The sequence below is a fragment of the Ursus americanus genome, chromosome 33 (assembly GCF_024610735.1).
Source record: "Ursus americanus isolate L20-20 chromosome 33, mUrsAme1.1.p, whole genome shotgun sequence".
Lineage (NCBI taxonomy): Eukaryota > Metazoa > Chordata > Mammalia > Carnivora > Ursidae > Ursus > Ursus americanus.
This window is the reverse complement of record NC_142159.1, coordinates 26,541,787-26,553,984: the sequence shown is the minus strand read 5'-3', so window position 1 is coordinate 26,553,984 and position 12,198 is coordinate 26,541,787. Positions and strand designations below refer to the sequence as shown.

The following is a 12,198-nucleotide window of genomic DNA, read 5'->3' as shown; positions in this document are numbered from 1 at the left end:
AGCAGCCACCAGCCATGTGTGGCCACTGAGCACCTGAAATGTGGCGGGTGCCACGGAGGAGCAGCATTTACCATTTTGCTTATCTTTAATTATGATGCAAACAGCCACAGGTGGCCAGCAGGTGGTGTGGGGACGGCACAGGTGGGCCCCCAGACAAAGCTGATGAGACTGAGGGCACAGCTGGAGGCGGGACCAACTAACTTCAGTGGGGAAAGGGCCAGGGCCAAGGCCGATGCCAGAGACACGGACAGGGCTGGACTCCCCTAACTGCAAGAACCCTTAGCCATGTTTTCAAAAGGCTTGAGAAAGCCAGGAGTTTCATACACGACTGCGTGGGCCAGCCGCCACTCTGGCAGCTGCGAAGTGTCAGGGGTGAATGGCGCTGCATTTGACTGGCAGGGACTAGCTCGTCACCCACCACGGTGATGCCCTTGTCATTCAAGCCTGGCAGTGAGGAGGCACCCGAGCGAGGGGCTCAGAGCTCTGTCCCCAGAGCCAGCTGTGCGGCCTGCCCTCTGGCTCCATCACGGAGCAGCCCTGTGGCTCGGGTGGATTCCAGACCGGGGAAGCGGGGACGAGGAGACCTCCTGCGGCTCGGGCGGGTTCCAGACCGGGGAAGCGGGGACGAGGAGACCTCCTGCGGCTCGGGCGGGTTCCAGACTGGGGAAGTGGGGATGAGGAGACTGCGTGCCTTGGGCGGGTTCCAGACCAGGGAAGTGGGGACAAGGAGACACCCTGCGGCTCGTGTGGGTTCCAGACCGGGGAAGCGGGCCTGAGGAGACATCCTGCAGCACTGGGCAGGTAAACCCTCGGGGGGCGGGGGCACGTAACGCGCACTTGAGAACTGCAGCTCCTTTCTGTTTCTGGGTCACTGGTGAGCTGCGGGAGGGCCCCCCCTCCGACCCCTAGCAGTGGGGCGTCTCTCCCAGGGCAGATGGCACAGCTTGCGGGCATTTGGAAAACAGAATAATAAAAAGTTGCTCTTACCACAGCTGAGGGGCTGCCAAGTATTTCAAACGTTAAGTACAGCTCAGTGTTGAAGTTCCAAAAAGAGCAGTGGCAGCGAGCGTTCCTCAGAAAAGCAGGGAAGTAGTGAAGTAACTTCGGTGTGTCTTACATAACACAGCCCAAAGCATTTTCTAGAAGATTCCTCACTTCCCACCCCAACAGTCTGGGAAGATGGCTTCTCCACAAACAACTCCAGCTTTAGGTGTTCCTGCCAGGGCTTCCCGAACCGTGAAAGCAACAGTAACCACGTGCCACTTCTACTGTCCTCAACAGCTGCCTTGGCATTTCCACATCTCATTTTAAAAGGAAACAATCAGCAACGAGGGAAGCGACCTATAAAAGTAAGTTCGGGTCTTCAAGCTTCACCAGCTTGCCCTGAGTGATGCCGGGGGTCGTAGGTCAACCCACCCCGCCCCACAGTGCTGGCCACCTCTGCTATACCACCCAGTCGGGCCCCACATCAGGAACGCAGCCCCACGGACCTCTTTTAGACGCCTGACCTCCAGAACCACAAGAGAGGGCATCTGTGGCCTGTGAAGCCGCTAGTTTTGTGGTAATTCATTAGAGCAGCCACGGCGAACTCACACAGGTGGCACGTTGGCCTGGCAACGCATCTTCATTTCTGGGCTTTTCCCCACCGCGTCAGATCAGCCCTCGGAGGTGGGGAGCACCCTCCCAGGAGGAGCAGTGGCCTCTCACGGTTGCACCCTCCAGGGCAGTGTGTCTGAAGAGGCCGGACACTAGCTGTGGGCAGCTGCCACCCTGTGACCACAGCCCTAGGGTGCCCACTGGCTCAGCCGCCTGCGTGTGCCTTTCCCATGAAAATATCATTACTTAAAAAACAGCCCTTATGCTGATCCCGTTTTACAGTCGACTTAGGGACGAGTTAGTTCTACGCCCAACAAAAAGGAGGGCAGCTCCGTGCTCTGTGCTGCTCATCTGTGCCCCGGGACTGACCCCGTCTCCTGCCACGCAGAGGAGAGCCGCTGCTCCTTCATCGGTGGCCCCATGCCGGAGAAGCATGGGGCCTCTCAATTCTGCTCTAGTGCGGCCGCTCTCGAGTCAGATCCTGGGGCTGTCCCCCAACCCTGGACGTATGACTGTCCTTCTCAAAACTGGGGGCCCTCCCTTCTCTGCCTCTCAGTCACTCCTTCTCCAGGCTGGGTGCTGACTTCACCAGAGGCCCTCACAAGGGAAGGACTCACGTCCTGTGGGGAGGTAAAGGTGCAACTTGGGGCACAGAAGAGATTTTACCCAACTCACAACTTTGCAAAAGAGAAAGTGAGCTAGCGTCTACCAGAATCAAGCCATAAGGAGAGAATGCATGTGTAGTGGGCTGAACAGTGGCCCCCACCCCAACGAATGTGACCTTACTGGGAATAAGGGTCTTTGCAGATGCCACTGATTTAAGGCTCTCAGGATGAACTCCTCCTGGATTATCTGGGTGGGCCCTAAATCCTGTGACAAGTGTCCTTATAAGAGGCAGAAGAACAGAGAGAAGGGAGAGGCCACGTGAAAGTGGAGGGAGGTTGGAGTGATGGGGCCACAAGCCAGGAAATGCCACCAGAGACTGGAAGAAGCAAGAAGGGCGATCCCCTAGAGCCTCTGGAGGGGCCCTGCCCACACCTGGATTTGGGACTTGTGCCTCCAGACTGTGAGAGAGCAAAGGTCCACTGTTTGAAGCCCCCAGTCTGTGGTCCCTTGTGGTGCAGCCCTGCGACAAAAACACCACTCTCCAGAGCACTCAACTCTGCCCCGCCCCACCCGTGGCACAGGGTGCGGGGGTCCCACCCGGGCAACAGGCCTGGCAGGGCGGCGGTATCCAGCTCTCCTGGCCCCGTCCTGTGAAAGCAGAAGAGACGCTGGATCAGGGATGGCAGGAGCTTGGAGGCCGCACTAGAGCCCCACAGGCTGAGGGTTAATGGGACCTCAGCAGGTTTACATCAGAAAATCAAAGCAGAGCGAGCGGGAGGTCGCTCTCCATCCCTCAGCAAGTTTCTGGCACACTTGGACTGCCTGTTGTCCAGGATCTACAGCGGGCAGGGCCACCCCAGCCTTGCATGCACCCAGAAAGGAGCAAAGAATGGGGGAGGGAAGGCGCCCTGCCTGCAGGGACCTCTGCTCCCCGGAACTGAGGACGAGATGGGCCCATTCTGTGTCTGAGGTGGGTGTGGCCGGTGCGCTGCCAGAACCAAGACCCCACCCAGGACACCGGCCCAGAGGAGCCCACAGCTTCACACAGGGACATTCCTCTGGAAAACAACAAATAAGGTGTGACAGTGTCTAACAGCGCCTGGGGGACACTGGCACAGAAATAGGCCAGACTCCATAGCTGCTAGCATGGCCCACATTCCTTTATGCACAAAACAGGAAGTGATCGGAGAAAGCAGACATCCTCTCTCTGCTCGCCAGGCGCTGCTGGCACGGGAGCCCTGGACGGCGCAGGCTCCAGGCCGGGGTGGGGACACCGGCGAGGGCTCCCCGGCGGTGCGGGCTCCAGGCCGGGGCTGTATAGGGTCAGCACCCAAAGGTGTAGCCAGGCAGTCCTCTGCAGCCCACCCCTCACTCTGCCTGCTGGAGGAAACCCACCCAGAATAGAACGTCCTGCCAGAATATGGCTTCTGAAAATGAAGATCCTTTTCTCTGTGTTTGGAGTAAGAGTAACATTTTAGAAACTGAAAGCATTTGTCAAGGGCAGCTCCACACACAAGTTGCCCCAGTGGCTTCCATGTCGTTAAATGGGTCCTAGAAAGGGCCCTGTACTCGAGGAGAGTTCACGGTCTTGCCTGCAAATTAGTAATTCCTACGGACCACGAACCAACCATTCTCCTTCCTCAACTCCCCCTTGGAAGTTAATTCTGGTCACACAAGGGATTGGGGGTGAAGACTCGGTCATTCTCGGGGAGCTTCCCTGAGCTACACAGCACATCTGCTGAGCCCGCTGACACTGAGCAAATCGGCTGGCTCTCCAGGAAAGTCTGTGTCTTTTCCTAGCTGGCGCTTCTCAAAAGGCACGCGGCAGACACGGAACAGAGCAAGGTCACAGAATGTAAACGCGTTTTCCCCCATGGATTTTGAAGCTGTGTTTAACAGTGAAGTTCTGATTGCAAGGACTTATCCGGGGAGTAGTTCCAGAAAAAGAGAGGCAGGGAGTCCTGGCAGGGGAGTCTGCATTTCCCAAATGTTCGTGCTGCCACTGCACACAACACCTGAGGCCCGTGACAGACAAGCCAAGACGACAAGACCCACTTGTTGTGGACAAATTCTAAAATGATGCTGAGGTCTGTGTCTGTGGCAAACACCCACCAGTTACGAAGGGATTGTGCAAATCAGAGGGAGCGGTGCCACAGACCTTGTCTTTACACTAAAGGCACCCAGATCCTGCGAGGGTGTGCTTGACTTGCTCTCGGAGACCCAGGGCGGGCAAGCAGCCCTCTACCCTTCCAACACCAGGACCCTCTGGCCCCGCACTTGGGCACTCACCGCCAGCATGTTCTGTGGGAGAGAGCATGCTGGCGGTGCTGGCCGTGCGGCCTTCAAGGGTCCGGAACGCCTTGGGGGACTCTGTGAGCCGAGCAGCGCTTGGAGGCATCTCCCAGCCAGGGACTGGTCTGACCTGACAGCTTTCCCAGCAAGGCTGCTCTCGAATCAATACCAGGCTCCCACGCCCTGACCCGACGCGGCCCTGCAGCAAGGAGCTACTTTTCTGGGACCCAGAGCCTCACCGCAGAAGACACAACACATAGAAATCACCATGAGTTGGAAGGGGACGGCCACTCACCTCACACCCTCAGCAGTAACGTGGGATGGGCATGAGGAGCTGGCCTGGTCTCCTGTGGCAGCCGCCAAGCCTCTGGGACAGGGAAAGTGCCCACCCCCAGTGCTGCCTGGGTGGGGCAGGCGGACTGGCCGAGGACTGTGGTCCACGGGTTTCTCCGTGCGGACCCTGCCACCATGTACGTCAGGGATGATCTATTCCTCCCCCAGAGGAACTGTGTAAAACCTGGGGGCAACCGTCACTGGAGCTGTGCACGCAAACTCTTCAGAGAGCATTTTAAGAGGGGTTTATGGCGCATAGCATAAAGGCCCCAAACACATCTGAGTTACGGGTCTTAGCAGATTGAAAAATCAAACCAACAAATCCTAGCCTCACAGATGTACCAACAAGAACAAGCGCAAGACTGGCTTCTTGTTTCTCTTGGCAAATGGGCAGACACCAGGGCGCTGGCGACACTGGGCGCGAACCCCAAGCAAACGGGCAAAGGGAGCCAGAGAGCCGACGGCCACCCGCCTTCTCTGTCAGCAGAGTCCCGTTACCTTTTCTGATCTTGTCATGAAAGTTAATGGCGTCCACGGAAGCAGTGACTATGTTGGTCTTGCAATGACGTGCGGCCACGATCCCAGCCACCTCGTCCATGAGCTTCATGGTGACACCTGCAGAGAGAAGGGGCACGTGGCAGGTCAGACATGGGGAGGCTACTTCCACCCTGGAAACCAGTCATAAAAGACAAAGCTGTCCCACTACCCAGCAGCGGGGGCCGCAGCCAGCTCGGGCTACAGCAATGCACGACCGGGGCGCTGTTCAAGCCCGTGCCGAGAAGCCGGCTTCCTCAGGAGCTTCCGAAAACGACCGCAGCTGACGGCCTTGGCCGCTAACAAAATGACGATCCTTTTCCTACCCTCCCCAGATACCTTATTCCCCCAGGAAGGCTTTGTTACAAAATCCACTGGCATGGCCACAACCAAAGTCAGATCGCAAGTGTCAGTGAGAACGCGGAGAAACCAGAACCCTCATGCATCGCTGGTAGGGATGGAAATGGTGCAGCCGCTTTGGAAACAGTTGGGAGTTTCTCAAAAGGCTAAACAGAGTTACCATATGCCCTGGCAATTCCTCTCCTAGGTACGCACCCATAACAACTAAAAACTTATGGTCACACAACACCTGTACACGGATTTCATGACAGCGTTACCCACAATAGCCAAAAAGCGACATGACCCACATGAGCGTCAGTTGATGAAGAAAATGTGGCCCATCCATACGGTGGGACATTGCCCAGCAATGAAAATGGGCAAAGCGCGAACACATGCTACAACACAGATGGACCCTGAAAACACAATGCTCGGTAGAAGAAGCCAGGCCCCAAAGACCAGAAATTGTAGGATCCCCTTTATAGGAAATGTCCAGAACAAGCAGACCCATAGAGGCAGAAAGCAGATTAACGGTCGCTAGGGCTGGGGGTCAGGGGGAAACAGGGAGTGAGTGCTAATGGGTATGGAGCTTCTCTTTGGGAGGATGAAAATGTTCTGAGTTGATTGTGGTGATGGTTGTGTAACAGGGAATACACTAAAAATCAATGACTTGTAATGGCTGAGTTGTATGGCATGTGAATCACCACAATAAGGCCATTATAGAAAACAAACAAACAAGAAAAGCAGGCTCACGGAGGGCCAAGGTGTTTTTAAAACCTCAGGCTGCAGACACTGGCTTTTGCTCCCTGTCCCCTTAATTTGATGGGATCACAACCGTATACCTGCTAGCCCTCCCCCCAACTCCTGCCCCCCAGGACAACATATTCTACTTATTTCATATCTAAACATTTAAACCATGTCTTTTATTAGACCAAACTACATGAGATTGCCAATATTCAACCATTTTTGACCTGCAAAAGCATCAGTGACATCAATCAACCCAGTGCTATCAAAAGTCTTATAGGGCACCTGGGTGGCTCAGTCAGTTGAGCGTCTGACTCTTGATTTTGGCTCAGCTCATGATCTCAGGCTCTGTGCTCAGCAGGGAATCTGCTAGAGGTTCTCTCTCTCCTTCTCACTCTGCCCCCCCACCCCCGCACCCCACGCTCTTCTCGTTCTCTAAAAATAAATGAATGAATAAATAAATTAATTAAAAAGAACTCTTAGAAACTTAGGTGTATTCACCCCAGAATACAGAATGTTTTCTAAAAACCCAGAGAGAGGCAGAAAAGCAGATGTCATTCTACTCATGAAAGCCAGGCTCATGGGGGAAGCAGGTTTAAGATCAGGCTTGCAGAACCAAATGCCTGTAGGTCAGGCAGGTGGTGTGGGGAGGTGAGCAGGGCTGGCCCTGCCTACTGCCTCCCATGCCCAGGAATCAGGGCCTCACGCTACCAGCCTTCTGATGTTTCTAGACAAGACTGGAACCTACACGTTTACGAGGAATCTACCAATTTTTAAACATTGGTGACTAATTAAAACTCTCTTTACTGTGTGGGGAAAACAAAATACAATAGAGCTAAAAAGAGCAGAGGTCCTTTCCGTACTGGACCAGGGACCTCATACAAATACAGCAGAAGATGCTACTTTCAAGGGACCTGAGAGACAGAGGGACAGCTGGGGTCCAGTATACTCTTCTCTCCACTTCTGTGCACATCTGAGCATTTCCAGAATAGAAAGGTTTTAAAAAACACATTCCTGTTCTTGATTAAAAAATGATGCTTTTGTTACTGTGACTTTTTTTAATGGAAGGTGTTGCTATCTGATGGTAATGATAAATGACCAGATAGGGACGGAGACTGAGCTGCTGCCTGCTGTTTTAAAGGTGCTTTCAGGGGTGCCTGGGTGGCTCAGTTGTTAAGCATCTGCCTTCGGCTCAGGCCGTGATCCCAGAGTCCTGGGATCGAGCCCCGCATCAGGATCCCTGCTCCGCTGGGAGCCTGCTTCTTCCTCTCCCACTCTACCTGCCTGTGTTCCCCTCTCTCACTGGCTGTCTCTCTCTCTCTCTCTGTCAAATAAATAAATAAAATCTTAAAAATAAATAAAAAGCGCTTTCAGAGAGACTGGCACACATATCTAGCTTCATCCAAGAAGGAAGGGATCAGTATCCCCAGTTTTCATATTAACAATGCAGGCTCTGACACGTATGGGTCCCATTCTAAAGACCGTGCAGACAGAATGCTAGGGAAACAGCTCTTTTAAGAGGAAAGACTCGCAGGTGCCAGGTTTTATCTCCAGGCGACCGAGGCCGGAGGCTCCTGCAAGGGCGGGGCTGCCTCTGGCCTTCAAGCAGCCCGGCTCAGAGGTCTGAGACAAACGGTCACACTTTGCTTTGCAAGGAGCCTCTGCTGGGTGAAGTTGTTACAGGAAACGGACACAGGCAGCCTTCCCTAAGCTCACCATGAGGTCCTCTGGGTCTTTACCCACAGCCGGGGCCCCAGCAAATGTGGGGCAAGTGCAGGCCTGGCAGGGCAGAGGCCCTTCAGCCCCATCCCCAGCCCGGCACCCCAAGGAGGGAAAAACAGAAAACAGCACCGGGGTACCTTACTGTGCTTGTCACTATGGACTGCCTCCCTGGAGGACCACCTCAGCCTCCAGATGAACCGGTGTGAGCACGGCCCTGCCCTCACGGTGGTGCAGGCTTGGACTCTGGGGTCAGACGCCTCACCACCCCACCACTGCTTGGCTGGGACCCTGGACAGGCAGATGGCCCTCGGAGCTCTGGAGTCTGCTAGTGCAGGGACGAGAGGCGACGGGCGAGCCCCGAGCTGCCCACAATGGCAGCTACCGCTACAACACGAAAGTCTGTAAAACTCAACGCCAATTTAACTGGAGACTTTGTAAGAGACTGGACGTTTGGAAGAGAATGAGAGAAGTGAGACGTCTCAGAACGCCAGGAAACACACTGAGTGAGAATCATACACTTTGCTCAGGGGACAAGGGTGGAGTCCAAGGGATAGCCTCCCCTTACACATGCGAACCACAAAGGACACAGAAGCAGGTCTGAGACCCACAGACCACCTCCTGACGTGGTGCAGTTTCAGGGTGTGCACGCCTGTGAATGAAGGTGTGAGGGCGGTGTGCATGTGCGGGTATGCATGTGCGGGGCTGTGCATGCATGTATGTGCAGAGATGTGTGCATACAGGGGCAGGGGTGTGTGCATGTGTGTGAGGGGTGTGTGCATTGTGTGGGGGTGCACACGCATGTGCAGAGGTGCATGTGTGCATGTGCATGCAGGGGTGGGGGTGTGTGTGCGTGTACATGCATGTGCAGGAGTGTGTGTAGGGGTGTGCATGTGGGGGTGTGCATGTGTGTTGGAGTGTGCATGCATGTGCAGGGGTGCGTGTGTATGTGTGTAGGGGTGTGCATGTGTGTATGCATGTGAGTGTGTGTGTGCATCTGTGTGGGAGTGTGCATGCATGTGTGGGGGTGTGCATATGGGGGTGTGCATGCATGTGTGTGGGAGTGTGCATGCATGTGCAGGGGTGCTTGTGTGCATGTGCACACAGGGGTGGGGGTGCACACGTGTACATGCATGTGCGGGAGTGTGTGCATGCAAGTGTGTATGCAGGTGTGGGGGTGTGTGCATGGTGTGTGGCTGTGTGTGTGGGGTGTGCATGTGGGGATGTGTGCATGCATGTGTGCCTGTATGTGGGGGTGTGCATGCATGTGTTGGGGTGTGCATGTATGTGCAGGGGTGTGTGCATGCGTGTGTGCCTGTGGGGATGTGTGCCTGTATGTGGGAGTATGCATGCATGTGTAGGGGTGTGCATGTGTGTACGCATGTGTGGGTGGGTGTGCATGCAAGTGTGTATGCAGGTGTATGGGTGTGTGGGTGCGTGGGGGGGTGTGCCTGTATGTGGGGGTGTGCATGCATGTGTAGGGGTCTGTGCATGTGTATATGCATGTGCAGAGGTGTGTGCGTGTATGCATGTGTGGGGGGGTGTGCATGCATGTGCGGGGGTGCGTGTGTGCATACGGGGGTGTGTGCATGCACGTTCAGTTTCAGAGTAAGAGTATGAGCCCACAGACTGAGTTCTCCTGGGTCAGTTTGCCTCACAAAGAATTGAGTTGTTCCAACAGCTGGACAGGCGGCCCCTGCTCTCTGGTTTTGAATTCAGAAGGCATTTTCCCCCAGACTTACTCTAAGTACGATAAGCAAACCTCCTCGGGCAGCCAACAAAAGCTCATTCAGTTGGAAGAAGTGTCAAGAGAGGCTGCGTTTGCCACGAGACACCACTGCACCGGCAATAATTTACATCAAGGACAGGCCAATCCAGAATCTAGGAATAGTTGAACACAAAAATGATGGAGAGACAGGATTCTCATAGAAAAACCGGAAAACTCAGTTAAAATCCCCCCTTTTGGTGCTCTGGGGAGTGTTCAGGGCATTTTAACTGGAAAATTTTAGACGTTTGTAACAGAAAGTGTATTATGTGTGGCTGTCCTTTTCTTAGATGGAGCTGCCCTGAGGGTCCTTCTCATGAGACAGAGACGAGGAGGGTTTTTTGAGAGAAAATGAAGGAGACCGTGAAGTCTGGCCCAGGAGATGGGAACAAAGTGGACGCGTTGTAGAGAAGTAACAGTGTCGCTGGGAGCAGTGAGTTGGTCGTGAAGAACAACGTCTGGGTTTCCTGAGGGGCCAGTGGCAGCCGCGGTCAAGCACGCTGCACTCACTTGGGCCAGGTCGGCCCTGGAGGGAGACAACTTTGTTTTGCTCACGGATGTATCCCGAGTGTCTGCTCCATGGAAGGCTCTCTGTAAACACTGAACGCAGGAATGAATGAATGAAGGATGGAGTGACTGGACAGCAGCCCTGGGAGGGAAGTACATTATGGTCTCCATTTTTCAAAGCCGGAACTGGAGGCACAGAGAGACATGCGTCCAATGGCACAGCACTCGGTCGGGGTAGAGCAGGGACCAGCCCCTGGCCACGGGGCACCCACCGGAGGCCATGCCGAGTTGCCTTCCTCTCGATCCAGGACCTGCAACACTGAGATGTGAGGCGGAATTCCTGCCTGAGATAGGATATGAAGAAGAGAGTGCAAGATCACGGCGACAGGTGGGGGTGGCAGCAAAATTAGCGTGTGTGGGCATGGAAGGTCATGAGACCAGAACTGCCAGACTGAGCCACCAGGCGGTGCCCACATTCGGGTTCTGGGGGGTGGGGAGGAAGGTTAAGGAGGTGGAGAAGGTAGAGTCTGAATTGGAAGTAGTGTTTGGAATGCAGGAAGTACCCACAACTAACCCCCTTGCTTGTGTGTCCTGAAAAGCAGAAGCCGTCAAGAATGGAAGAATAAATAGAAGGGTTTCTTCCCTGTTTATCCAAAATGCGGGTAGAGATTCCACAAGTGATTTCACTGTTACTAAAAATATCACAGGACCCCCGGTGTGTGCTGACCAGGATCAGCTCTGAGCCTAGGGCGGACTCCAGGGAAGACAGCTGCAGCTGGGTGACCTCTTGATGCCAGACACCCTACAGTGCTGCACCCCTAGACCATCTCAGGAAGCCAGCACCAGGTGGGGACATGCCTTATTGTCTGTGTCCCTGCCCAATTCAGAACCTGGCAGATAGTGCTCAGGAAACGGTTGTGCTGAATGAATGAATGAATGAATGAATGAATGAATGAATGAACGAACGAACGAACGAACGAGTGAACTAATGAAAGACCACCCATTACGGATCATATGCAACCCAAGGAAGCCACTCCACTAGTAAGCTGTAGGGCCCATATCTGGGTACCAGTCTGGTTCATAATCAGTCACAGCTGAGGCTGGGGAAGGCATGCTTGTTCAATCCAGAGCCAGGTGAGCTAGGTGATTGGTCAGGTAACAGAACTAATGCTCACAATTACCTTGCTATGTCTGCTGGAGAGTGACACTTAACAAGGCAGCCTCCTCACAAAAACAGACACACAGATCAACAGACAGAATAGAGAATCCAGAAATGGACCCTCAACTCTATGGTCAACTAATCTTCGACAAAGCAAGAAAGAATAGCCAATGGAAAAAAGACAGTCTCTTCAACAAACACTGTTGGGAAAATTGGACAGCCACATGCAGAAGAATGAAACTGGACCACTTCCTTACACCATCCACAAAAATAAACTCAAAATGGATGAACGACCTAAATGTGAGACAGGAATCCATCAAAATCCTAGAGAACACAGGCAGTAACCTCTTTGACCTTGGCCGCAGCAACTTCTGGCTAGACACGTCCCCAGAGACAAGGGAAACAAAAGCAAAAATGAACTATTGGGACTTCATCAAGATAAAAAGCTTTCACTCAGCAAAGGAAACAGTCAACAAAACCAAAAGACAGCCGACAGAATGGGAGAAGATATTTGCAAATGACATATCAGATAAAGGGCTAGTATCCAAAATCCGTAAAGAACTTACCAAACTCAACACCCAAAGAAATAATCCACTCAAGAAACGGG

The 12,198-nt window shown here is 53.8% G+C and overlaps 1 protein-coding gene across 4 annotated transcripts in view; it reads right to left on the bottom strand.

Annotated features, from left to right (window-relative positions):
• Positions 1-12,198, bottom strand: part of ACOT7 (acyl-CoA thioesterase 7) — a 111,018-nt gene that overhangs the window by 21,850 nt on the left and 76,970 nt on the right. For all 4 annotated transcript variants that reach the window (XM_087858627.1, XM_045803534.2, XM_045803533.2 and 1 more), the window contains one exon: positions 5,326-5,442. In XM_087858627.1, coding sequence (XP_087714753.1) covers positions 5,326-5,442 — 117 coding nt within the window. The remainder of the gene's footprint in view (positions 1-5,325; positions 5,443-12,198) is intronic.